Source organism: Malaya genurostris, chromosome 3 (assembly GCF_030247185.1).
Source record: "Malaya genurostris strain Urasoe2022 chromosome 3, Malgen_1.1, whole genome shotgun sequence".
Taxonomy (NCBI): domain Eukaryota; kingdom Metazoa; phylum Arthropoda; class Insecta; order Diptera; family Culicidae; genus Malaya; species Malaya genurostris.
The window spans coordinates 215,331,650-215,358,869 of record NC_080572.1 but is presented as its reverse complement, the minus strand read 5'-3'; the positions used below and the strand labels follow the sequence as shown (position 1 = coordinate 215,358,869).

Genomic DNA, 27,220 nt, shown 5'->3' with positions numbered 1-27,220 from the left:
CGGGTAGAGTCTAGCACTTTTGAAAAATCATTTATTATTTCCTTTCTATTTTCTGATAATAGAACAATTCAAGAATGTTCTGTGAAATTTTCAAGCCTATCGGAACAAAACTCAGCAAGTTATGGGCCTTTATCTTTGTTTATCTTATACTGAGAAGAAATAAGAGCTCGGCACACAGGTCCAAGATTTCTGCTTCGATTGACTTGAAAACTTGACAAAACATTCTTGAAATGATTCTTTATAACAAATTATAAAAGAAAAAAATGGATTGTTTGAAAATGTTCGACCCTACGGGCTCCTTTGAGCAATAAATTGTTTCCATTGATTTTATAGACAAAAAACTTTAAACACGTTTTTATCGAAAACAGGTTTTGAAAGTCCGTGTCCATCGTCATTCAAAAACTACTGCACCGATTTGCTTCAAACTTTGCACACACTTCCTAAATATAACGTGCTTAATCCACCTAGCAGTGAGATGATACCTTTTTTTATCAATCCGCATGTGTTTTTTCATGAATATTCTTCGGTATTTCAGTTTTCATAACATTATTCTAATGTCCGTCGTTTTAAGTGGCATTTTGAGATTTTAATCTCTCATTACTCTGTAATGTCGAAACTGCAAATCGGATCGAATTTAAATCTAAAAGTGTAACAATCGGTACTTCCAGAGCCGGTATTCAGGAACCAGCATTACCCGAACCGATTCGAATGGTCATATGGCGAATAAATTGCAATATTTTTGAGTCCAACTTTAAAGCTTTTCGGGATTGTCAGCTTCTATATCGCTTGGAATTTAAAAAAAATCATCATCCTACAATTCCAGAATCGGTAGTAAGAATTTTTATAAAATAGGATTTATTTTAATTTGAACTATTGTTTTTGAAATTCGATTTGGCTTTTTTTGAGAAAACGATTGAGCTTTGAGAAACGATTCGATACTGGAACCGAAATTCGAAATTCGGTGTAGCCAGACAAACTCACCTGAGTAGCTGTATAGTTTACATTTGTTTCAAAAAGTTTGAAAATCAATGAATACATCTTTGAGGAATCGTAGTGCGAATTAAATTTTTGGGTGCTTTCCGAAACGAAAACTGAATACAACCAAAAATAAAATAAGTATATTTGGTTATCGACTATCCAAATCTGCTAACCCGATAAACCTGATTAATTTATGTGAAATAGACATCTCCGAAACCGGAAGTTGGATCTGACTGAAAAACAAGATGTTTTTTAGAATCTTAAAACTTTTCATTTGAATCTTAGATTGGTTCAGCCATCTACGAGAAAAATGAGTTAAACAGTTTTAATTTCGTTTCACATATCATCCTGTAGTTCCGGAACCAGAGGTCGGAACCAAACATAATTCAAGAACCTTGTTTGGGAGTATACGACTTTTCATATGAATCTGAGTTTGTAGAAAACGGTTGAGTCATCTCCGAAAAAATTGAGTGAAATTACTTGTCACACGCATTTACTGATCTCGACGAACTGATTCGAATGGTATATGGCTGTTATGATCTTCCAGCATTTATTGCTGTAAGTAGTTTAAATCAATATAATTATGGAATTGCTTTCAACTCGAAAATTCTGCCATCATCTGGTTTACATATGGCATATTCGAACAATTATGTTGCCAAAAACGAACCGTGCTAAAATCGGTCCGAGGCAAAATATCATGCTGTACCCAGTCTTTTGGGTACTTAGAAACAAATGTATGTAACAGTATTAAAAATCGTGTTTTATGTTGCTCCCAAGCATTTCTTTGCCAGACAGCACTCAAAACTTCTACTGCAGGAATAGGGAAAAAAAGTCGCTTATACAAAAATTTCGATATCTCCGTTCAAAATGAACGGATTTTAACAATCTATTGCTTGTTGGATAGGTATTACCGTGCGAAATCTAAGTCTGAAAACATATTCTGTTTTCAAGGTCAATTGTGACAGATACTGTTGAAAAACTGAAAATTTTGACATAAAACTTCGTATAACTCAAAAAGTAAACATCCGATCTCAAAACCATTCAATAGCGTTCTGGGTGACGGGGAGACCTTTCATTTGCGACTAGTTTGATCAAAATCGGTCCAGCCATCTCTGAGATCTCGACCTCTTAGTTGACAACACACATACAGACACACACACACACGCGCGCGCGGACATTTGCTCAGTTCGTCGCAAAAAATTTAAAAAAAAATCAAACAGAAACGTTGTGGTCTAGAAAAACATCTACTCTATCTATGCTGCTTTGATTTGTTGACTTCTTATCAGTCTGCGTTGAGATACAGTGGACACCGCAAATCATGATTTTTAAGAAGCGTTCTCAAAAGTACCTCTTCACCGACTTATTTCTCAATATTTTTCCACAAAAAAAATGACAAAATGTTGTTCGAATGATGCTTCTTATTATACAAAAGATTAGGATTTATTTTGTTGAACGATAGTTCTGTAATAAATTCGCAAAAATGATGATTTTTTTCATCATTTAGACGTTAGAGTATTGTATGCAAGCAGTTTTTTATAGCTGTGATTTCTCTACCATTCTGTGATAAACTTTTTCTCATTATCAATCGAGTTCATCTTATATAAATTAGAATTCAAAATTTATCCTGGGGTAGTTTTCAATTTCTCAGGCGAAATGACATAACATGGAATTTCATCCGAGCTTGCATGACACAAGATCAAAGCATACAAATTAAAACTTCGAATCGTTTTATGGCACGTTATGTCTTGTTGTCTAGCAACAACCTACCTCTAGCATGCTACGCGTAGGACTGAAACGTTCGCTTTAATTTCGCTCCTATTTATAGATTCACGTGCTTCAAACAGCTTCGCTTTTGCATCGATTGACCAATCAGAGCGATGCTTTCCCTTGGATATATCGCTTACTCTTTCAAAACCGTCGTCTATGGCAGGGAAATCCGGTATGCCGGAAATTTTTAGCCGACAAAATAACACATGGATCAATAAGTCCCGAGATTAAAGCAGAGATGGCGCTTGTAGGAAACCAGTAACCACGACTTTCTAGAGTACTAACCTTTGCTTGAAACGGGTCAAAATTTTAAGTCGATCCGACCAGAAACAGCTGAGTTATCGAGGTTGGAGTAAAGTCATGGCGTCAGTTTTTTGGGATACGCATGGCGTGATTTTCATTGATTACCTCGAAAAAGGTAAATCGATCGACAGTGATTATTATATTGACTTACTGGTGCGTTTGAAGAAGGAAATCGCAAAAAACCGACCGCACATGCAGAGAAAAAAAAATCCTTTTTCACCAAGACAATGCACCCTGCCACAAGTCAATGAAAACAATGGCGAAATTGAACGAATTGGGCTTTGATCTGCTTCCCCACCCCCATACTCGCCAGACTTAGCCCCCCGTGACTACTGGCTCTTTGCTGATCTTAAAAAAATGCTCCAGGGAAAAAGATTTGGCTCAAATGAGGAGGTCATCGCTGAAACTGAAGCTTATTTTGAAGCGAAAGATAATTTTTTTTATAAACATGGTATTTAAAAATTGGAAAAACGTTGGAATCATTGTATCACCCTAAAAGGTGATAATGTTGATGAATAAAAAAAAATGTTGTTTCCATTGTTAGTCTCGGGACTTATTGATCCATGTGTTAGGACACTGCTCGCTACTAATCGAAATTTCAATCATATATAATTGAAAATACGTGGCTTGATACATTAAAATCGAAACTTAGAAATATTTCCAATCAAATGATGAAATAATATTAATAATTGATATAAAATAGACTGAGCTGTAAGTGTTTAAAACCTGACCACATTTCTACGTGTACATTTCCTTGATTTTCTGATTTGTACCCCTATACAGAAAATAAAGATGTGTTCAACATCAAAAAAACTTGACACGAAAATTCTAATTCGAAAACACATCCGTTTGCTCATAAAGTCACAATTGTTAATTATTAATAGATAAACTAATAAATTATCATTATCAATGTTATTTAATGAATACTTTTTTGACAGGTGCGTGCCCTCTGCATTGCCATGGACAGCCAGCGAGCGATCGTAGGATGCGACGATACCCGTGCTCATATCTTCGACATGCATTCCGGCAGAATCATTCGGTCTCTGCCTCCCAATCCAGGTTCAGTGACGGCCGTGTACGTAATGGAAAAGGACGATTATCTCGTTACCGCTGGTGGAAACAAGATCACCTTCTACTCATTCCGCAACGAAGATTCCATTGCCAATTACTATCCTAAGAAAAAGAAGATGATGAAAAAGTTGTCCAAAAGTCGAGCTGCTCTAGCCGCGACGTCAAGTCCGGTGATTTGCTTTGATATTTCTCGGGATTCTACCATGGCGGCTGTTGCGTCTAGCCGATGTATTCAAATATGGCAACTGAACACACCAGAATTGACGTCGATTCTGGAAGGACATAGCGGTACAGTGACGTGTGTGAATTTTGCACCAAACTGCGAGTTTATTGCTTCTGGTTCAGAGGACAAGACTGTTAATGTTTGGAGCTTAGCGCTGGGTACGATCGCTGTGACTTTCAAGGGTCACAACACATTCATAACGTCCATTATTTTCATGATGGATTCACGGCGTATAATATCTGCTGATCGAGAAAGTTGTCTATTTGTATGGATGGCCGATTGCGGAACGATTCTGCAGAGCGTCCAAGGACCATTCAAGTGTTTGGCTGTAACCAACAACATGAAGTTCGCTGTTTGTACGAATGGTGATACAAGTTTACGAATATGGTCGCTCACGAGGGAAGATGAGAAATTCACAGTTTCCCATTCAAGCGAAATCACGTGCTTCATAATAACGGCTGACTCGTTGTATCTGATATCGGGCTCGAAAGATATGTCCTTGAAAGTATGGCAAGCATCCGGAGGGAAATTAGCACAAGTTTTAGTAGGACATACGGATGCCGTTACTTGTGTGGCCGTCTCCGTGACCCACAAGAGTCAGGTAATATCCGGCTCGAAAGACTCGAATCTTATTATATGGGACATTCATACTGGCGAGGAAATCCACACATTGGCGGGGCACTTGGCTCCTGTGACCTGTGTTAAGGTTTCGGCGGATGGTAAGTGTTCATGGTTTTTCTTTTTGGTGTGTATGTTTTTAAACCGTGTTTACACACACAACAGGATCTACAGCAGTTTCCGGAAGCGACGACAAAACTTTGATTGTTTGGGAAACGAAACGTGGTCTTGCACTTACATCGCTTCAACTGCATGTCCAGTTTACGCGGTTCGATATTAGTCTCGAGTGTTCCAGAATAGTGGTACAACTGGTGGACAACTCTTGTCTTCCGATAATCTGCCTACACAACTCCCCTGCCTCATACATAAAGCTTCCCACCTACTCAGCACCCGCCAGGGACGTTGAAGATTTGCGTCCAGCGGGACCAAAACGGCCCGCTAGACGACTGCTTAAAAAGGAAGTCTCACTGGATACCTACACCTGGCAGAAAAAATATGCTCATCTGACTTCCTCAGTAATGATGGCTCAAGTGGACGAAAGACTGAAACGGCGTTTCTCAGTGTCAGCCAGTATGGAAGAGATTTCGAAACTAGCCGAATCGAAAACTCTTGAATCGCAACAAAACCGAGGCCCAGAACAAGCCGCTCTGGCATCATCTCAGCACTTTGACCAGTTGGAGGCCTTGTGGAACAAGCGTTCACCTCCAAGGCGACGATTGAACCAGGTAAGTGTGATTAAAATTATCCTATCGAACACGCATATTACATATCATTTTTCAGTCACTATCCCGCCAATCGTCCCTAGTAGAGGACCGTATCGACTCGTCAGATGAGGATGAATTCCAAGAAGAACGCGCAGGTACGTCTAAGAAAAGTTCACTACTCTCAATGGGTCCTGTCTCGCTTCCAGTAGATGCATGGAACTATTCTAGTTTTTTCCACTCGTCCTTCACCCATCACCGCAATGCAAACCAACATCATCAACATCAGCCCGATCTGCTTAGGGAGGTCTTACAGCTAAAGAAGCAATCTTCCGTTCCGGCCCCGGCAGTTCCGCATGACGGCGATGATCTCGGGGCTGAAAATGGACGAAAGCTGAAGCTTTCCTCCACGGAGGCCGATCTGCAGTCGTTCTTCGGTCACTGTAGCAGCTTTGGTAATCTGTATTGTAACGGGCGCCGGAAACCAGTACCGCTAAACCCAGAGTGCGAAAGTAGAGCTTACTTTCGCCGCCGGCATTCTAAGTCAATCGAAAATATAGCATTTGACGGCGAAACTCGCTTGAGACGAAAGCATCGATCATGTTTAATGCAGTAGGCCGCGTAGTAACGTGTGAAAATGAAGAATCTCTTGTTTAATACTGCAGAAAAATGTGTTTATGAACATTTGTCTGCTTATAGTAATGGATAACTAGAAGCAGAATGTCGCAGTACATCTCAAAAGCTGAACACATTTAACTTAACCTGTAGACGGTGATACATCGAATTCTCATAATTCTTCAATCTATGTAATTTATTAGGGAATAAGGATGAAAACAGAGTTCTGCGAAGCGATGTGATTTTAGGGACGATTTGTTGTATGATTTCACATTGGCTTTAGATTTCGAGTACACGACTATTAAGACAGTTGAATTTTTCCAACAACGCTTCAGTATTTCAACTAGAATGTAAGGACCATAGTTCGCTTGGGCTTTTTGGTGCGATTTTTCAAACTCGAGTCACGCCATTTTGTTTTTCAGACAAAGGATTCGAATTAATATTCAAAACTTACAGTCACTAAATCAATAGCCGTGACAGGCTTAAACAGAGTGTCATCGGAGGCCCACGTAACTTGAAGATACTTGGTTTTGAACTCTATGTCAAACAAAATATGTTTTGTCGAAACTGGTTCAGTAATAATTCAGTGACCGTTGTAAAAGTGGTAACCCTTGTCAAACGTCTGCATTACGAACACGACAGTAGCAGCCACTTATAATGAATGTATACACCCAAACATCCGTTTACGAACACTTTTTTTACGTTACCTCTTTTTACGTAACTCTTTTTACGAACCAAATCCCAAATAACGTAATCTTTTTTTACGAACCAGCTTCGTAAAAAGAGGGTTTTGCATCCAATGAAAACAATTTCCGGCTCCATGGAACTTACTACAATATGGGTATTTTCGGAATGGGATTGATGAGTAGATGACGGAAAACGAAGTTTGAAGTGGTTCGGAAATCCAAGATGGCGTCGTCCGGTTTGACGATATTCCTTAAAAACCTTTACAATGTAGATATTTTCGGACCGGAATTGATGAGTAGATGACGGAAAACGATGTTTGAAGTGGTTCGGAAATCCAAGATGGCATCTTATGGTTCTTTGGTATTGCTTAAAAACATTTACAATATGGGTATTTTCGGGACGGATTTGATGAGTATATACCGGGAATATGTGTTTGAAAGCGCTTCAAAATCAAAATGGTGAATTCAGTTGTATCGGTATTCTTTGACGATCATTACGATATGATTATATATCGTTTAAAAAAAGTTATGCTTCTGACAAAGGTGTTTCCTGCTAATCAATATTGTTTGAATATTGTACTATATTCTCGAAATGATCATAAAAGTAGACGTCTGAACAGCTATAATAATTTTATATTGTTATAGTTATATTGTATGCTTTCAATATTTTATTGAACAACTGGAAGTCTCAATCTAATATTTGGAAGCGACCATGAACATTAAAATTTGGTTTCAAATCAATGACCGTGTTCTCCATTTTTTTTCAGTGGTTACACTTATAATTTCAGTTGTTTTAGTGTCCGTGATAAAGTCGAAAAATGTACTGTTACTCTCATCACGATACATTTGTTTTTAAACTTGTCAAAATCTCATGTCAACTGGCCCGTAGGAATATGATTTAACATTTTGTAAGCCATTGAGAAAAAGGGATATTATTTGGCTCAAGTGGTAAGAGTCAGTTAGACAACCACATTACACTGAATTTCTAACATTTATGAGCAATTTCAGAAATAAATAGCAGATAAACTGGCTGGATCGACTTTCTCCGAATCGGATGAAACAATGTACACTTCTTCAGTATGGCAATCTCTTCTTCCTGATAAAGGAACCTTTTTCGACTCAAAATTAATTTTTAGAATGTCGAAATATGAAACCGTAACTAACCACTTCTAACATCGTTTTCCGTCATCTACTCATCAATCCCGTTCCGAAAATACTCACATTATAAGGGTTTTTAAGGAATATCGACAAACCGGAAGTCGCCATCTTGGAGTTACAAACCACCTCAAACATCGTTTTCCGTACTCATCAATTCCGGTTCGAAAATACCCACATTGTAAGGGTTTTTAGGAATATTGATAAACCGGAAGTCGCCATCTTGGATTTCCAAACCACTTCAAACATTGTTTTCCGTCAACTACTAATCAATCCCGTTCCGAAAATACCCATATTGTAAGGGTTTTTAAGCAATATCGATAAACCGGAAGTCGCCATCTTGGATTTCCGAGCCACTTCAAACATCGTTTTCCGTCATCTACTCATCAATCCTATTCCGAAAACACCCACATTATAAAGGTTTTGAAGGAATATCGTCAAACCGGAAGACGCCATCTTGGATTTCCGAACCACTTCAAACATCGTTTTCCGTCTACTACTCATCAATTCCGTTCCGAAAATGCCCACATTGTAAGGGTTTTTAGGGAATATCGACAAACCGGAAGTCGCCATCTTGGATTTTGAAACGACCCCAAACATCATTTTCTTGCACCCTCTTATCACATCCGTTCCGAAAATGGCCATGTGATTGGGGGTTCCCACATTCATTACACAAAACTTTTTTTACGAAGTAAATTCCAAATAACGTAAACTTTTTTTACGAACTACCTCCATTTACGAACCCCCGTTTGGTTCGTAAATGTAGGTTTCGGTGTACAACAAACAATTTTTCTATGTGTGAGTGCGGCAATTTTTCGAAAAATTGGAAGATGTAGGCAATATACTTGCATGCATATGTCGTTGCAGGACCATCCGTATCTAGTTACAATTATCGAGTTAGTGGTTCAATGCATAGGGCAATGGTCTTGAAAGCCAGTTGTCGTATGTTCGAGCCTCGATCTGGAAGGATTCTTAGCGTTAGTAGGATTGTAGCACTCAGCCATGCAATGATTCTGTACGCTGCAAAGCCTACGAAATATAAAAAAATATACAAAAAATTCATTCAGGTCAATATGCGTACAAGCTTTTCCTAGGGGTAGGGGAGCTTCCATTTCTATCGTGCTGGGATTGAGGGGCACTTTGTTCGTGGATCGTCTCGTCATCCATTGTCGCATCGGTGGTATTGTTGGTGGTTTCCATTTTCTCTTCGTTTTCCTTGTAATTCGCTGTCTTGGGCTCTTTGTTAGTTGCTGTAGACGTGCCTTGTTGTACATTAATTGCAGTTGCTGGTTGACTTGATGGTGAAACAGGAGTACTGCGCTCACTAGTTTCCGTTGTTGAACGGTTGTCCTTGTCTTTGGTTGAAGATGTCCTTTTCGCAGTTTCAGTGCAAGGTTTGCCGTAGTGTGCAGGTTGTTCACAAAACTGACATGTAATCAGATGATTTTCATAGGTAATCAGCGTTTTACACGAATGTATTCCACTTTGACCACAAATGATGTAAGATGGAATTGTCTTACGTAGTTACATACGTACTACTCGCACGCCATTCTGGATACCGGGGAAAAAAATCCGCTATACTTCCCTTTCGATGAAAAGAACTTCACCGTACTGTGACATATTTTCCCGAACGAACTTACCGCTGGTCTGCGAGGGAAGGTCATGCACGCGTACTTCTATGGCATTGTCCACCATGTACACAGGGATTTTATATTTAACATTGTCATGATCAACACTGTGCACCTCGTTGTTAAATGAAGCGAATGCAATTGCATCTCTTTCACGTTTGAACATAATGTACACAGAGTTAGAAGCCTTGCTGAATTGAATCTTACTTACATCATTAACGTCTAGATGCATTCGTTCTTTAAGTAAGATTTCAATTTCATTTGCTGCTGGTCTTACTTTGCAGAGCTTGAAATCAATACAAGTTTCAGGCTTTGTTAAATCGTATTTGCCCATTTCGTACACCTTATTGTTCACTACACTATATTGTCTTTCTCACTGTCGTCTCGACCCTAAGCAATTTTCGACTATGTCGAATGAGATGTGAAACAAAAGGTCGAATTCAACAAAAGGAATATAATACCAAGGTTTTTTTTGCAATTACCGAGCACTAAGTTTTATTTGACATTTATCGTAATGAAAAAGCTTGATAACTTTTAAATTTCAACTGCATACCCGAAAACAGCACATAATAACTCGGTGATAAAATTTCTAACCATATTTTGTTCCAATGTTTACATGCATCGATCCCGGGCGCCATACTGAATTTCCGTGAGAAAATTAGCAAACCAATCATAAACGGCTTATCTTGCCACTTGTACACTTATGCACCGCGAGTTGTGGCCTACACCCTCATTGAACATGACTCAAAATTAAGTGACACACAACTCAATTTGACGAAAAGTGTACATTGTCTAAACTTGAGTTATCACCTATCTACTCATTTTTGAATTAAGCGACGAAGATGTCGAAATTTGAATATTTTTCGCTCGAAATAAAAAAAGATATTTATGTGCATTTATCCCAAAATTTGAGTTCTCAGCACTCAAAATAAAGAAAATCTTCTTTAATTAAAATAGGAGGATTTTGATACCCTTATGTTGAGCTTAACAAATTGAAATATTTTAGAAATAGTAATAAAAACAATGTGCAAGAATTCTTAAATTCGAGAAGAATATTCCGAAGATGAAAACGTGCTGAACTGCAAGAAGTTATATGTTTGAGAACTCAACGCTTACTCTAATGTATGATTTAATGCGAGAAAACTCATGGCCTGGGTATACTTTACTCAAACGCTATAGCAGGATAAGCATGTGAAATCTGCCCCCAAAAAGAATTCATATTGTTATACAACAATTTGAAAAAATCAGATATGTTTCAGGCATTAAGGGGAAGGCTTGTAATTTTTTTTAAAATTTTTGAAGATGTATTTCTTCCATTAAAATATACTTGAACATTTTGAAACATATTTTTTCCCTCTTCCAATTGTTGCACCACCCCGAGTTTTTTAGTGATAAATAAAAAATTTTTGGACATGCTAAAGTGGTATGTATTCATATTTTTAAAAAATGTAGACGACCACAATATTTGATTTTTTGTAAAAAATAAATAACAGTCGACCATGCGTCCCCATCAAGTTTAAACCTATGCATAATACATACACGATCATACTTCGGGTACAACCTAGAGATACAAAGCAAGAACTTACTGGTTTGTTGTTCATATATGCATGGTAGTAATATATGAACGTCGCGAGTATCACACATATAAAATTCGGTTACGGCAGTCAAGAACTAGAGCGCGAGTCAGTTTTTTACGTGTTGCTGTTGGATGTAATGATCGAATAATGAAAGAAAGAATGAAAATTTCATTACAGTGTCGTATTCATTTATTTATTTAATCAACAGACAAATTTAAGTCCTAATGATTGTTTCTAAGAATATTTAAAAAATTTTCTCTTATTCGGCAGCGGGAAAAATGAAAATCGAACCCCGTAGAAACACCGTTGAAGGTTCGTTGCAATCCAATGACGGCACCGTTGATTCCGTAGTTAGTTGAGACAGTCTGAGGAGGTTGTTGTTGCGGAGTGCTCTGAAACGAACATTGAACAAGTCACGACGCACTTGCAAAGTATCGAGCCCGATAAGCATCCCACGGCGTTCGTAGCTCGGCAGCTGATGAGGGTTGTTCCAGGGCAATTTGCGAAGAGCGAAACTAACGAAACGTCGTTGGATTGACTCAATTCTGAGAACACCGTTAACATAGTGAGGGTTCCATATCACTGAGCAGTATTCGAGTGTTGAGCGAACAAGTGAGCAGTAGAGCGACTTCAAACAGTATATATCTGTGAAGCGCTTAGCAGTTCTCATAACAAATCCCAAGCCACGAGAAGCCTTCGTAACTACAGGGTCCGGCACTCGAAATGTAACCAATTGAAAAGGCCATAAATTCAGTTTGGAAAATTACTTTTACTTAATTCAAAGTACAAAATATGTAAAAATAATACAAAATTCAGAATCAATTCACTTTTGCTCGATATGACCACCTTTTGCCTTGACTTGATGACTTGAGAGAGCGAAGGAGTTGCTTCGTTTGGCCGAATGTGACTTGCAGGTATTTTGGCTCACTCGCGGACAATAACTTTTTTCAGCGCCTCGAGACTGGTGTATCTTTTAGTTCGGACTTTGCTCTCCAAAATGGCCCAAAGAGATCAATCCATTGGATTCGCATCTGGTGAATTCGAGAGCCGGTGTGTGGACGTGATGAAGTTCGGAACGTTGTTTTTCAGCCATTCTTGGTTCACTCGAGCTTTGTGAGACGGTGCCGAGTCCTGCTGAAACGTCCATGGTCTGCCACCGAAATGTTTGTCTGCCCACGGCTTCAAAGCAACCTCCAGAATACTTTCCCGATAATATGTCGCATTTACCTTGACGCCAGGCTCGATGAAAACGATTGGAGAGCGCCAATCTGCGGTTACAGCGGCCCAAACCATTATCTGTTGCGGGTGCTGCCTCCTGGTGGCCAATCGATGACTCAAATTCTTGTATGAACGGTCGGTCAAGTAAACCCTATCGTTTTGAGAGTTTACGAATTGCTCAATTGGAAAAATTTTCTCGTCAGAAAATACAATGTTCGGGAATTGACCGCTTTCGGCCAAACGAAGCAACTCCTTCGCGCTCTCAAGTCATCAAGTCAAGGCAAAAGGTGGTCATATCGAGCAAAAGTGAATTGATTCTGAATTTTGTATTATTTTTACACATTTTGTACTTTGAATTAAGTGAAAGTAATTTTCCACACTGAATTTATGGCCTTTTTAATTGGTTACACTTCGAGTGCCGGACCCTGTATGTAACCAATATGCTGCTTGTAATTCACATGTTCGTCTAGATAAACTCCAAGATCCTTGACACAAGTGACACTTTCAATCGCTGCATCATGGAGGCAATAGTCAAACCGCAAAGGGTCTTTCTTACGAGTGAATGTGATAATAGAGCATTTGCTAATGTTTAAAATCATTCGGTTGATCTCGCACCATCTTGAAAAAATGGTCAGTTGACGCTGAAGGTATGAAGCATCCTCTGCACTCTTGATTATTTGAAACTAACTTTAAGTCATCAGTATAACTTTAAGTCATCAGCAAAAGATTCTTGGGCCTTCCAGTGAGTAATTTACATCGTTGAAATAAAGGAGGAAAATCAGTGGACCGAGAGATGGCTTCCTTGAGGTATTCCGGAAAAAGCAAAGTACTCCTACGATAGACTATCATTGATTTTAACCGCCAGCCGTCGTTTGCAGAGATACGATTGCATCCATCGAAGAATACTGGAACCGAAACCCAGCCTATCCAGTTTGGCGATCGTGATAGCGTGATTGATTTTATCAAAAGCTGCGGAGAGATCCGTGTAAATAGCATCCGTTTGGAAGCCATTAGACATGGCATCCATTATGTACGTCGTAAAAGATAAGAGATTAGTAGCAGTGAAGCGTTTCGGCATGAATCCGTGTTGAGTTTCCGCGATGTATTGTTCACAGTGGTCGAAAATTGGCTTAAGAACTACTAATTCGAACAATTAAGATATGGCGCTTAGGAAACATTTAGGAAGATTTCCACATAAAGACTCCGGTCGTGAGTGATAGTTGAAACAGTTGGCATAAGGGAGTTACTATTGCACTTGAACATCTCTTCAAGACAACTGCCGGGATACCGTCGGGTCCAGCAGAGTGTGAAGGTTTAAGTTTTACGATTGCCGTTAGTACAGCGTCGATGTCGATATTGATTAAATTCAAAGACTGGCTCGATATGGGAACATTAAGAGCCGCCTGAGATATTTGGTACGGGCTTAAAGTCTCTGTAGAAAAAAACGCTGGAAATTTTTTTCATAAACATATCGCTCATCTCTTGCGTGAATGAACTAGTTTGTTGTTCGTAAAACATGGTCGAGGGTAGGTCCGATACCTTTCTTAGCTCGTTAACATGTTTCCAAAATGATTTTGGATCGGACTTTAGCCTCCTCTGCACATTGCGCAAATAGTTCGAGTAGCAACGCTTGGCTGTCTTTTTATATACTTTGTTTATTTGTATGTAATTTTGTCGAAACACTAAGTTGCCATTCTTCGAGTATTTCTTCAATGCAGTCCTTTTTGAACTTTTCAAACGTATTAGCTCTGCGGTTTGCCACGGAGCCTGTTTGGAGTGTCAAAAGTTATCATAAAGATATGTTATCGAGGGTTGTCTATTGTTTTCTGGAAAAATTCATGATAAAGATAAAGTTGGAGTTTTGTGTTTGAAAACGTCAATCGCATATTTTTATTATGGTTTTCATGGTTATATATATTTTTATATTTATTCTATATATTATACATATATTTTTATATTTATTCTAAAATTTGAAACAACAACAGATATAAAAAAACGATGCGTTATTTTTCGTTTTTGAGTTATAACATTTTGCATAATTTCAAGTCATGCCATTATCAACCATGTTCATTGAAAAAACTTGATTCGCTGAATCAATTTATTTAATTTTTGGGTATATTGTGTAGAAAGGTCCGTACTTTCCAGAAACTATCTTAGAATACATAATGACGTCTCATGTACCAATCAACTAAGTAAGTGATTATTCACTCTCAGAGGTACGCTTCCTGGTTTTTACTGGTTTAACTTGGCCAAATATCATTGAGCTCCGTGATATGCAGGTGTCAATGAGAAATATTTGATCGTATTTTTGTTCAAATTGCGAACGGGAAGTTCTAATAAGGTAATATCATCATTCCTTGGATTGGAACAAGACCAACAAGTATCGGAATATAGTAGCTCTGGAATAGAAGCTTTTGAGAAGGATGTTCTGCTAAGCAATTTTGGATTTAAAGCTTTATCACGAGATGACCTAATTAAGACACATAGATCAGAAAAAAGTTATTCGGCCCCGTAATAAGTTGTACCTCGTTTTTCAAAGCTTATAAGTGCTATATCAAATACAGTCCAAAATCGACTGGATATTTGAGAATCCTGCGCCGTTGCTGTGAATGCGCTTTTGGGTCCTGTTCACACGTGGCCGCCATTATTTACTAAATATTTCATGCTCGGTTTTTATCCAAAATAGTAAGACCGGTGGAAATATTGTCGGAAATGCTTAAATCAGAACAGCTACCAGCGACTATCAATAAAAGAAGTGACGATGATAAGTCTATAGAATTAACCGAAAATAATCAAAGAGAAACTGTGTGCTTTCAAATAGCAATGTATTTTTATAACATTTTTTATCCCATTTCCTATTTAAATGAAATATACAGTCAATAATATTAAGTAATCGATTCCAACCTTCATCAATGGCCACTTCTGTTTGACACCAATATAAAAAGAAAAACTCAATTCGCTGTTTTTTCAATTCGATATGCATTTAGTGAGATGTACAGAGCTGTCAAAAAGGAAACCGCGTTGTACGAGACCCCACAGTGCAAAGCGATTTGACCATTTCATGGAGGAAAGTCAAAGTTTTGGCATTACATTCCTTTTGTGGAATTTGGCCTTTCTGTTTCAACAGACTTCGCAGCCAATTCTTAGTGTACAGAATCATTGCATGGCTAGTACTATGGATCCTACTGACACTAAGAATCCTTCCAGCTCGGGGCTCGAACATACGACAACTGGCTTGTAAAGACCATTTCATGAAACACTATCGAATTATCGAAGGGGAACGTGCCATTTGAGCCAATTTGTTCTGACAACTGAGAACAAGAAAACATTCAAATATTTCCGATACTATCCAGGGTCATTCAAGAAAATTTCCAACCCGGGAAGATCCTTAAACAAATCAGGAATCGAACCCGATATCTTTGTCAGTATCAGACAGTAATTCACCTGGCCCTTCCCGCCGGACCAGTTCATCGCTACACACATCAGCTACGATGGAGTAACGAGACTGCGGATGAGCAGAGCCAAGCCCAATTCCATCAACAACTTCCGATCCCTATTATTTCCGAAATATAATCAATAAATAATTCATCAAATCTTACAAAGTTAAGATTCGATCTCGACACGTAGAATGCTAAAGCTCTCAAAAATAAAAGAGAACATATCCAGTTTCAGTCATATTCAATTTCCAGATTGCCTCTACCTGCTTTGCGCGCGCGAGGCTCATACTTTTGTAGACAACTCATTTTTTTTTACTAAACAAATTATTAAAAATCCATCATCATCATACAGAACATAACAACCTAATGCGTCTTACTTGAAAAAAAAACAAAAATAAAATAAATACAATCTTCGTCATTTTACACAGTTTTCGAAAAAATCAAATTGCACTAATTCATTAAAGATCTAATTACAAAATAGATTTTATGTGTGAAATACACAATTTTTTGAACTCCCTCAATGTTGCAGCCCGCTTGATTCGTCCTGGCATCGAATTGAAAAAACTAATCCCTTTGTACAATAACGAGTTCTGGGATCTGGCTGACAAAAAGCTTGGTGTTCTCGCATCAGACGCATTTCTAGTATTGTACCTATGCAAGTCACTTCCTCTTTCAATCCGATCACACAAATATCGAGGCAGCATTCCATTTAAGATTTTGAAAATGAACACCATTGTTAAATAATATACTCTCTGTTTCACTGAAAGCCATTGTAATGCGTTCAATAGAATATTAGAGGAAGTATATCTATTACATTTCAAAATCAATCGCATGACCTTATTTTGCAATCGCTGGAGTCTCAATATTTGCGTGTTGTTAGCAAGGAACAGAATCGATGAGCAGAAGTCAATGTGAGGAGAGATTATTGATTTATACAGAAGAATTTTACTACTGGTCGTTAAATCATTTTTCAGACGGCATAATACACCGTACTTTTTGGCAACCTTCTTGATGATGTTGTTAACGTGAGATTTGAATGTTAGCTTTCCATCAATTATGACTCCAAGATACTTCAACGTTAATACAAAAATAGCTGTTCGTGAGAATGATTCACGGCCCCCCAAAAAATACTCACACGATACAACGTGATCACTCGTTGGGGGTTCCACCGGAAGTCCATCCAAACTCTAAAACAAAGCACCACGCGTTTCCTTCTAACAGAACTTAATGGGGACGCATGGTGGTCGACTGTTATTAATTTTTTAGAAAAAATCAAATATTGTGGTTGTCCACATTTTTTTTAAATATGAAAACATACCACTTTACCATGTCCAAAATTTTTATTTATTACTAGAAAATCCGGGGTGGTGCAAAAATTGGAAGATGGAAAAAATTTGTTTCAAGTATTTCAAGTATGTTTTAAAGAAAGAAACACATCTTCAAAAATTTTGCAAAAAAATTGTAAACCTCCCCCATAATGCCTTGAACATACCTGTTTTTTTTTTCAAATTTTTCGGAGGAGAGGTTTCTTCAAAAATCAAATCCCAGCTTCGTCAATATGGCAGTTAAAAGGATGAAACTTTAAGAAAATTGTTTCCAGTCTATGACCTTTCGAATGTGGTATAACAATATGAATTCTCTTTGGGGGCATATTTCACATGCTTATCCTGCTATAGCCTTTATTTTCTAGTTCGAAAATATCAAAATATCAACTCGGAAAAGGACACACAAGTTTCAAAACCATTATTGTATTAAATTTGAAGCAACACAAAAACACCTACTGCTAGAAATAATTATTAATACAAAAATAGCTGTTCGTGAGAATGATTCACGGCCCCCCAAAAAATACTCACACGATACAACGTGATCACTCGTTGAGGGTTCCACCGGAAGTCCATCCAAACTCTATCCGTCGATTATAGGCGAAATATGAAAACATTGTACCAATACTTAACTGCACCATGCGTATATTTAACAATATTAAAATCAATTCATAATTATGCGAAAGTCTCACCAATCTAGATCCTCTGCACCTGTGACCTATCAATGAAAATTAGTTTTAGTCAAACTAGCATGAATTTTCAGTAATTCATACAATTTGCATTTATGCTTTCGCTTCCGTATTGTATGCATACACATTGCTATACTATTTATTCAACCTACTTCACATTTAGTCAGAATAATCGGTTGATATCCTGTTTGCTTATGCCCGACCAAAGCACAAAACATCTATATCTATACGGTTTATATTATAATCTTTGTTTTAAATAACATTTCCCCTTAAAATAGTACCTTATACACGATTTCAGTGCAATTTTTTGAATTACGGAACGCAAACTCAGCCTAACATTTCGCATGTTAAATTTTATATTACAATTTTATAGCTTAGATGAAACCAAGAGTACTGTAGCTTGTAGTGATATTATACGCTTAGTATCATGTAAGTAGTCGTTTCAATATTTTTACACTATTCTAGATTTGAATTTTGCAAACACAATTATTGTAGTTTCTAAAAGCTCGTTTAGTTCCGAATTTCTCATCACATCAATTACAATATTTTCCTGAAAAACAACAAATAACAACAAGTTTCGTACTCTTTTCCAGACGTTCTAGCGGATTAAAGCAAATATTTCATAAGAGTCAAGCAGATTTCAGAAATTCCCTTGGTTTGTTGTACTGTTTTCAGCTCAAGTAAAACATTCCATTGCATAGCGACGACGGCACCCCTCGGTATCAGACAACGGAAGCTTTCACTTCCGAAAAAGCTTCGCTTCCGTGCTGCCATCTTTGTGAAGCCCGGGCGGTCATAGCTTTTTTTTATCGTTTGCGGAGCGATATCATTTAATGCTACCCATCTCGTGCAGTGTAGTACAATTTCTTTGATAAGCACAGTTTCGTTTGACCCGAGTAAACTGGCGGTACCCGAACTGTAGTCATTTTAGTTAAACAGTCGTAGTGAAACACGTGTAATGGAAGCTCACAAAAAGGCCGTGAAATTATGTACTGCTGTATATTGGAGTTATAGAAGTAAGAGCTAGGAAATCGGATGGTGGAAGAAAAAATTATGTGCTATATACCTGTTTTCCAGATAATCTAGCCGTGTTATAAATCAGACATAGATGATCGTAATCAGTGCATTTATCTTAAATATCAGTTATTCGGATAAGTCTAAACATAACTGTTTTAAATTCAGACCGTTATGACTCATGTTAATTAGAGCACCATGCAATGTAATTAAGAGATTATTTTGTCTATCATGGTTCAATGATCATTGAGAAGGAATTGTTTAGAGGAACATGAAAAATTAATTACAGATTCAAAAATATATTTTAGCATCATATGAAATAAATGAAATGCCACCAAGAAGTGAAACTGTTCAACAGGATTAGTGTTCAATATTCAAATGAAAGTTTTTCGTAAACGGTGAGGTGAAATACATAAGAAAGTTCGATACATAAACGTCTCACGACACATGGTCTCTGTCGGGTATCCTTCATTTGTGTAGCATGTAAAGCAAGTAGGATTTCATGTTGAACTGTATCTTGATCAACTTAATGAACATTGTGTATATCTGTTTCAATTATTGCATTGTGTTAATTCTACCGTGATTGTAGCATTCAGCGGATCTGAGAACTCCTATTTTCAATGAGCCTATAGCTCAAAACATCTTTATCTGTTATCTGGAATATGTTAATAGAGCATTCGTTACTTTCGACGTAAGCGCATGAAAAAAGTTTCACAAAAAGTTCAACGATGACAAATCGTTTATTAAATTAGAAATAGATCAACAAACAAAGGATTTTATCTTCTTTTTTCATAGATTTGTTTCTACTGTGCTACGATAGATTGTATAGGTGGCTCCTAAAACACTCCATCTCGGTAAAGTATAATGCCAAGACTGATCGGCAACATATAATTTTGCTGATAATCCAGTAATCAATATTATGTTTTATGAGATTCGTTTACTTATTTTTCGACAAAGTGTATCTTTTTACTGAGATTAGGCAAATTCTTGCGCAGAACTCATCGGTGATTAACAATTAACCCGAAATCGGTATATGCCTGTCGAAATTTGTGTTAGTTTTTGCCGAAATTCGGCTAGAAAACTGTCATTTACGTTTCACATTTTCGTTTGACACGACGCATTCGTTTTCTGACGAAATATTGAAGTAATGGAATAAGTCCAAAAGACGTTATAATATACGATGCATCCATTAATTATAAGAATTACAAATTATTCTGGATTATTTATAGAAAGCTCTTTCTAGATCCTACTTTTCAGTGCGGTAAAATTTCATTTTCAATCGAATAATATAAGATGAAAATGAAATTAATGGCCGCTTACCGTCAGCGTATCCCTACTAATTAATTTGACTTTTGCTGCCAGATTTGTTTAGTAAAATTACTGATTTTTCGACAAAGTGTATCTTTTTACTGAGATTTGGCAAATTCTTGTGCTGAACTCATCGGTGATTAACAATTAACCCGAAATTTGTAAATGCCTGTTGAAATTTGTGTTAGTTTTTGCCGAAATTCGGCTAGAAAACTGTCTTTTACGTTTTACATTTTCGTTTGGCACGACGCATTCGTTTTCTGGCGAAATATTGAAATAATGGAATAAGTCCAAAAGACGTGATAATCTACGATGCATCCATTAATTATAAGAATTACGAATTATTCTGGATTATTTATAGAAAGCTCTTTCTGTCGGGAAGTCATTGTAAGATATGCCGAAAAGCTTCAACGACATGTCAACCAACTTATTCAACAATCGGCATTTTGCAAATCTTGGCAATTATTTTGCCATAAGCACACGATATCAGTCGGTCCAGATCCTGAATTCATGTTCAGCACTCAGTTTTACATGAACAGAATTCAGTTCCTAGTCCAGAATTTATTCTCAGAATCCAAATCAATAATTCAACTCCATTCAGGTTTTGAACCCAAGTAAAGAACCAGAGATGCCAGGTAAAAATTTCAAATGTCTGCAGACAGGGTCTGTAAAGCTAAAAAAAATCTGCAGTCAGCAAGTATGTCTTGCTGGCAGCAATTTCTCTATAAAGTATGACCTGCAAAACTGACTTGGCGAGCAAAAAAAAAAAAAAAAAGGTCCGCGGAAATTTCAAAAGTCTGCAAAAGTCAAACATTGAGTAGTAACCGTCAATGATAATGAGTAACTCTTACTCTAAACTTGTGTTTTACTTAAGAACTCGTTTTTAGATCGCAATAACCATTTGTAGCAACCAGAGCTAATAAAACCCATTTTCATTGACTCAAAATAGACGAAAAAGACGAAAAATTAACGTCACTTTCAACTTCGCTTGCAAACTATGAGAACGATATCCATGTCCAGTCAATGACATAAGCGAAATAATAGTTTCAAAATTGTGTTCTTTCTTTCACTTGCCTTTTCAGTCATTTGCGGATTTCAGTGAAAATCCCAGTGCCGATATTCAATCGCAGCTTTGAGAATAAAAAATCACAGAGAAAGGTTTGACAAAGACTTTTAACCTGTTGGTGTTCGAATCTGTAGTAGTTTTGGTTTCCAAAGAAATTCTGGTGTGTAATTTCTTCGATTTGTCCTATTTTAGTCACTCTTTATAGCCTAGCGTCACAGATTTACAATGAAAGGAATGAAAGAATGAGAATTGAAATTGTGCTGATGCTTCATGCAGACGTTAGTTTGGTTTCGTCTTGTCATAGAAGAAAGAGACAGTAAAATATTGAGAATGCACCTGTTTTAATGGTTTCTTTCATTAAGAATGCGTGAAAATTTTAAGCTCTGGTAGCAACAGGCGTTTTTCTTGTTAGTGGGATCACGTACTTTTATTTAGCTGTTTATTTGGCTTAACTTATGTAGTAAATTAAAGTGTCTCGCAGAATTTCAGTAAAAGCTATCACTGTTCGAAATCTCGATAAACGGACTTCCTGATTTCGGTATATATGTTGTTTAGTTGTCAGTAACATATTATGCCAAGGTTCGGCAATAAAATGCGCTTTGCCGAGCTATAAGAACTTTTCATTAACAAACTTCAACAATGAGCATGTGAATTACTTAAAAATTAGTAAAATTTCGTATTGCCGATCTGATTCGATGTTTCTTTATGCCGAACTCGAGAAAAGGTTTTAAGTGTGTACCCGTCTTTCTTCAAATGTCTGATCTCCAGATAATGGCAAATCTCGACGTTTCATGAATTCATCTGTGTACGATGTTGGTCGTATAAAAGATTTATCATGCACTGGAATATTAAGGATCAAGAGTAAACCAAGTTAACTTGTGTTGGTAATTTGTGTGTTACGTACATTTTATTTGGTACGTATGTCATAGATCTATGTATTCATATATGCAGTGCAACCAGTTTATCAAAGTGGCTTGCACGATTGAGTTTCAAACAATCTTTTTTATTCTCAAACGAACGTGAAGCCTGACTTTTTGGATGAAATATCAGTTCTGTTCAATTTTTCACCAACGTTTGATGGAAAATTGCTTGCACTTTATGAATGTAGATTTTTATTCCCTAATAAAAAAGTTAACAACACTGCTTCAATGCATTTGTATTAGATTGCGCTACACAAAACAAATAAAACTACGTATTTTCTGTTACAAAAGCAGTTTTCCGGAAAAATAAATAATTTTACGACAACATTCCATATCCATTGCCTTTCGCGTGTTTAATTAAAGGTTCCTATTTTGCGGGCTTACTTATAGAAGGTACGTAAATCTTTATATCGCAATAATTTCTGCCAGAAAAAATATAAGAATGTTTTTGTTGCTAATCAAATGTGGATGTAAGCTGAAACTGAAATATTTTGTCTCGAACAGTTTTAAGGAAAGTGGAAGAGTTTTAGACTAAGATTTTCGATTTTCTTGAATTCCAATTTTAAGCAGTATGATCCGTTTAGTTTATTTTCCAACCATATGGAAGATTTATTGATTAAAATCAGGAAAAGAAGCGCCAGAATTTGTTTTTATGCACACATTGTGGACAGTACTCATACGCTTGCAAGGAGTCTTGCTCCTTAACCTGGGAGGGTTCTTAATGCCAACTGGATCGTAGTCTGATAAATATCAACTGTTAAAACAAAATGGCTCAATGGCTTTTTTGAAATTTGTTTACATTTCAAGTACATTTTTCCTACAGCTCATGATATTTTTTAGTGCAAAATTCTAGTAATTTATTTTTACAATCTTCTCTTGAGGCCAACTTCTTACTTACTTTTAAAAACATTCTCCAATGAAATCCTGATAAGTATAACCGTCTAATTACAAAAAAAACACAATCATGTATTACGATTTTGATTCAGTTTTAAGAGTTATAGGACTCATAATTTTCAACTCTGTACAGCATTTGAGTACACGGAAACAAAGCTATCGAAGTGTACGTATCTAGCGTGACGACAGCCGTCGTTTGGAAGAACCTGTCAAATCTAATATTCCAACATACCGAAGATCATTTCTTATGTTGTGAACAACAATATCGTCACTCTTCTTACCAGTACTCTGAACGCTATAAGAGATATCCTAACTAATAAAAAGTTCAGATGAAAGGGACAGCATTGGCTTAAGCAGCTAAGCTTGAGTTCATTAATAGCATTTTAAGCAGCCTGTTTTTAAGTAATTATTCACACTCGAAAATTCGCGTGACGTAACCGAATGAACTTCTAAGCAGCGTCTACAATACAATGTTCAAATTCTATGTAGCGAGAAAGTCCATGAGGAATTTAAATGAATTCTGTCCTTCCAGCTGTCAAAATAAGCACGTGTCTCCAGCAGTAAAAAAGTTCACACCAAACATGTTCTCTACGTTCAAGTTCTCAAAAGTTTCACGTGTACTTTTAAGCTGCAAGAAAGTAAATGTTTTCAGTAATTGTGGAACTTTTGGTAGCATGGGATGTCATAATAATTTTGGGTGTACCGATAGCTCATTCAGAAAATGTTAGCGTCGGATCACTAGATGCTATTTACTTAATATAATTTCAGATAACAACAAAGTTTTTTTTGAGTTCTAGTAAGAACCTCATCTTCAATATTTTGTAGTAACAATAATTGATATCGCATTAACACAATGTAATACCAACTTAGTCAAAATAACAGTTTTTTATTCACTAATGCTACTTCTATGTATAATAGGAAAAAACACTCCAATTAGAGCGAATGTGACCAGCGTTAAACCTGTACATTTTTGGTTAATAAATTAATATCCGAATTATCAATGATTTGATCAAGTACATGTTCAACAGCACTAGTAATTTTATGCAACCCATTCAAATCTATTATCGGTGTCTACAATTAATCCAGTGGCAGCAAAGCAAATTCATCATCAACCAATATGCAAACATTACTCAACAATCAATAGAAATGACTCTCATAGTTAATCAGAGTATTGTGCCTCTAGAATGATCCAGTCCGAATACGAAGATTGAATAACGAAACACAATGATTTAATCGAAACTCAGCCACCTCACGTTCACAAAAGTAAAGACCGTTTGGAACGATGGGAAGTCTCAAGGAACTCCAACAAATACTAAGATTAGCAATCAAATGAAAGTAATGAATATCTATCCATTCCAGCAATAATAGTGGCAATTAACCGAAAGTAAAAGAAACCAAAAAGTAGGAAATGTGTAGATGAAAGTGTCGATCATGTTGTATGTTCAAAACAGTAAGAGTCCAATCACCTGGAATCATGGAAGTAAAATTTCTTGATTGTATCCACAGTAACCTGTAAGACTACTTTTAGATGTATGAGATCTGATTTTAATCAAAACGATAGTTTATGAAGAGTATATGAACTAATAGTGCCGTAGTGAACCTTTTTCTAGCACCGACAATCATTCAGTCTGTTGATCCTTTTCTAAACCAAATCTATATTGAAGCATGTTGTTATTTCCCTGCGTCTGTGGTAAACTAAATGGTAGTTTTAACTGATATTGATACAAGGACAGATAGTGTACTTGTTTTTATAGCTCCTAAATCAAACTGAAAATGAAATTGTTTTATTTGTCGATCACCAAGCGCCTCCATCATTTTTATCCTTCTTACACCTCGCCTTTCGTTACCATTTTTAAAGTTTCCTATACCAGTCAGTTTAACTGATACGTTACGAGGGAAAAAACTTAAATCTGAACCGATAAAGTATCTCTAGTGAATAAACTTTGTGTGTGGGAAATAGTAAATTGAATGACCGCAAGTATAGTCACCGTGTTGATCTTTTTTTTTTGTTTCTCCCAATCAAACCAAATTGGTCCATACGATAAGTTACAATTTTTCATCCAAAGTACACAGAAAATAAAATATACATACACACACACCTAATGTTTTATGTCGTGAAGACACCTCGATGTGGTAGTGAAATAAAAATATTGGCAAAAAAATCAGTGAACCCTTAATAAAGCGCTTAGAGATAATTGTTTCCAACTGCGTAATTTTATTAATGATGAATTTGAAAGAAAGGATTCCTGACCTGTAATCTGAAAATGTTTGGCCAACTGACGTTGTACTGGAGAATTGCCATTTTCGGTCAATACAATCAGACAGAACAGGAAAATTCGTCCGCTGTGCTTCAAGTTTGTCTGATTGGGATCGAAACAGATTTTGAACCTCAAGAGGCGGGTAGGGTCTAACACTTTTGAAAAATCATTTATTATTTTCTTTCAATTTTCTGATAGTAAAACATTTCAAGAATATTCTGTGAAATTTTGAAGCCTATCGGAACAAAACTCAGAAAGTTATGGGCCTTTATCTTTACCGATCTCATACTACGAAGAAATAAGAGCTGCGCACACAGGCCCAAGATTTCTGCTTCGATTGACTTAAAAACTTGACAAAACATTCTCGAAATGTTTCGTTATAACAAAATACAAAAGAAAAAATATGGCTTTTTGAGAATATTAGAGCCTACGTGCTCCCTTGAGTAATAAATTGTTTCCTTCGATTTTAAAGACAATGAACTTTAAACGCGTTTTTCTCGAAAGCAAGTTTTGAAAGTCCGTGTCCTTAGGGCCCTAGGTCCTTAGCCTCCCCCCCTTAAAGTTACACTGAATTTTTTAAATTTTTATTTTTAGAAGAAATTTCCATCTCACACGGAACGACCGAAATTAGCTCTGCGCCTAATTCGTATTACTGTTTTTGAATTAGTTGATTTTAACAACAAAATTTCCAAAATAACTATAAAATTAGTTAAAATTGAGAATTTACTTTGCTGAAAAAACTCTTAGTTTTAGAGAATGTGTTTAGTTGGTGAATATCCTGGACTCAAACCAGCAATATTTCAATCCAACACGAAATTCTCATTGACAACTAATTTTGTTATTAAAATCAGAAAATTTGTTTCTATTTATCTATCACCATCATTACTGAAGGACAGCACAAAAAACCAAAACTGAAATGGGTATTATTAACAAGTTTATTAGCCAAAAACTCATGAGAAGTGTCAAAGCAAAACAATCCATTAAAAAGCTAAAAAGGACAGTCTTATTGAAACTGCTTGAACATTGTTTTGATGTTTTTCGCATGTGTTCGATATATCTTTATTTAAATTTCTAAACCGATATGTAAAAATGTCGTAAACTGTTAGTGGAAATCGTATTCATTCAGAATTTGTGCGCACTTGAAGCGATTGTGCGTAATAATGTTTTTACGCGGAACAGTGAAGTGAATTTCGAATGTTTCACTCTAATTGTGATGAAGTTTTTTTGTATCTTCAAACCTTCCGAGCTGCGCCGTCCGGTGTACTATTTGTATTCGGTTTTTGTTTTCCGAGTGCTCAAAGTTTTCAGTGAGAATGAAGAAACAGTGATTTAGAAGAAAAAAAATTCAAAAAGATGTTTACGTTTCGTTTATGTCTTTTTCTCCAACACAACATCGTATTTATACCTGCCAATATAGAAAAGACAACCGCGTCTGAATATTTTTCGGCAGTAGTGTGCCATCTAGTGGCTAGTAGTCATTAAGGTGTTACCGTTTCGGTGACAGGGCGCCATATAGCTGCAGATTGCAGAAGCCAATTCAACCATTCATATTGGTTGAAAACAACATTATATTTCTTTAATTCAACTAAAAAATTAGTTGACTGGATATGAAGTGTGCCTTAGCTAAGAAATGACAGTACGTTTATTTTGTGAATTCAACTAAAAAAAATAGTCATTTCAACAAATATTTTATTATTATTAAGGGAATGAGAATAAAAAATCTAAATCAGCAAAAGTAAGATTTTTTTAGTTGTCTCAAAAAATAACTAACT

The 27,220-nt window shown here is 36.6% G+C and overlaps 1 protein-coding gene across 2 annotated transcripts in view; it reads left to right on the top strand.

Moving 5' to 3' along the window:
* LOC131433717 (protein qui-1) overlaps positions 1-25,395 on the top strand; it is a 271,477-nt gene extending 246,082 nt beyond the window's left edge. For both annotated transcript variants that reach the window (XM_058600273.1, XM_058600272.1), the window contains 4 exons: positions 3,987-5,061; positions 5,126-5,685; positions 5,741-5,819; positions 18,582-25,395. In XM_058600273.1, coding sequence (XP_058456256.1) covers positions 3,987-5,061; positions 5,126-5,685; positions 5,741-5,819; positions 18,582-18,598 — 1,731 coding nt within the window. In that variant the 3' untranslated portion in view covers positions 18,599-25,395. The remainder of the gene's footprint in view (positions 1-3,986; positions 5,062-5,125; positions 5,686-5,740; positions 5,820-18,581) is intronic.
* The last annotated feature ends 1,825 nt before the right edge of the window (positions 25,396-27,220 follow it).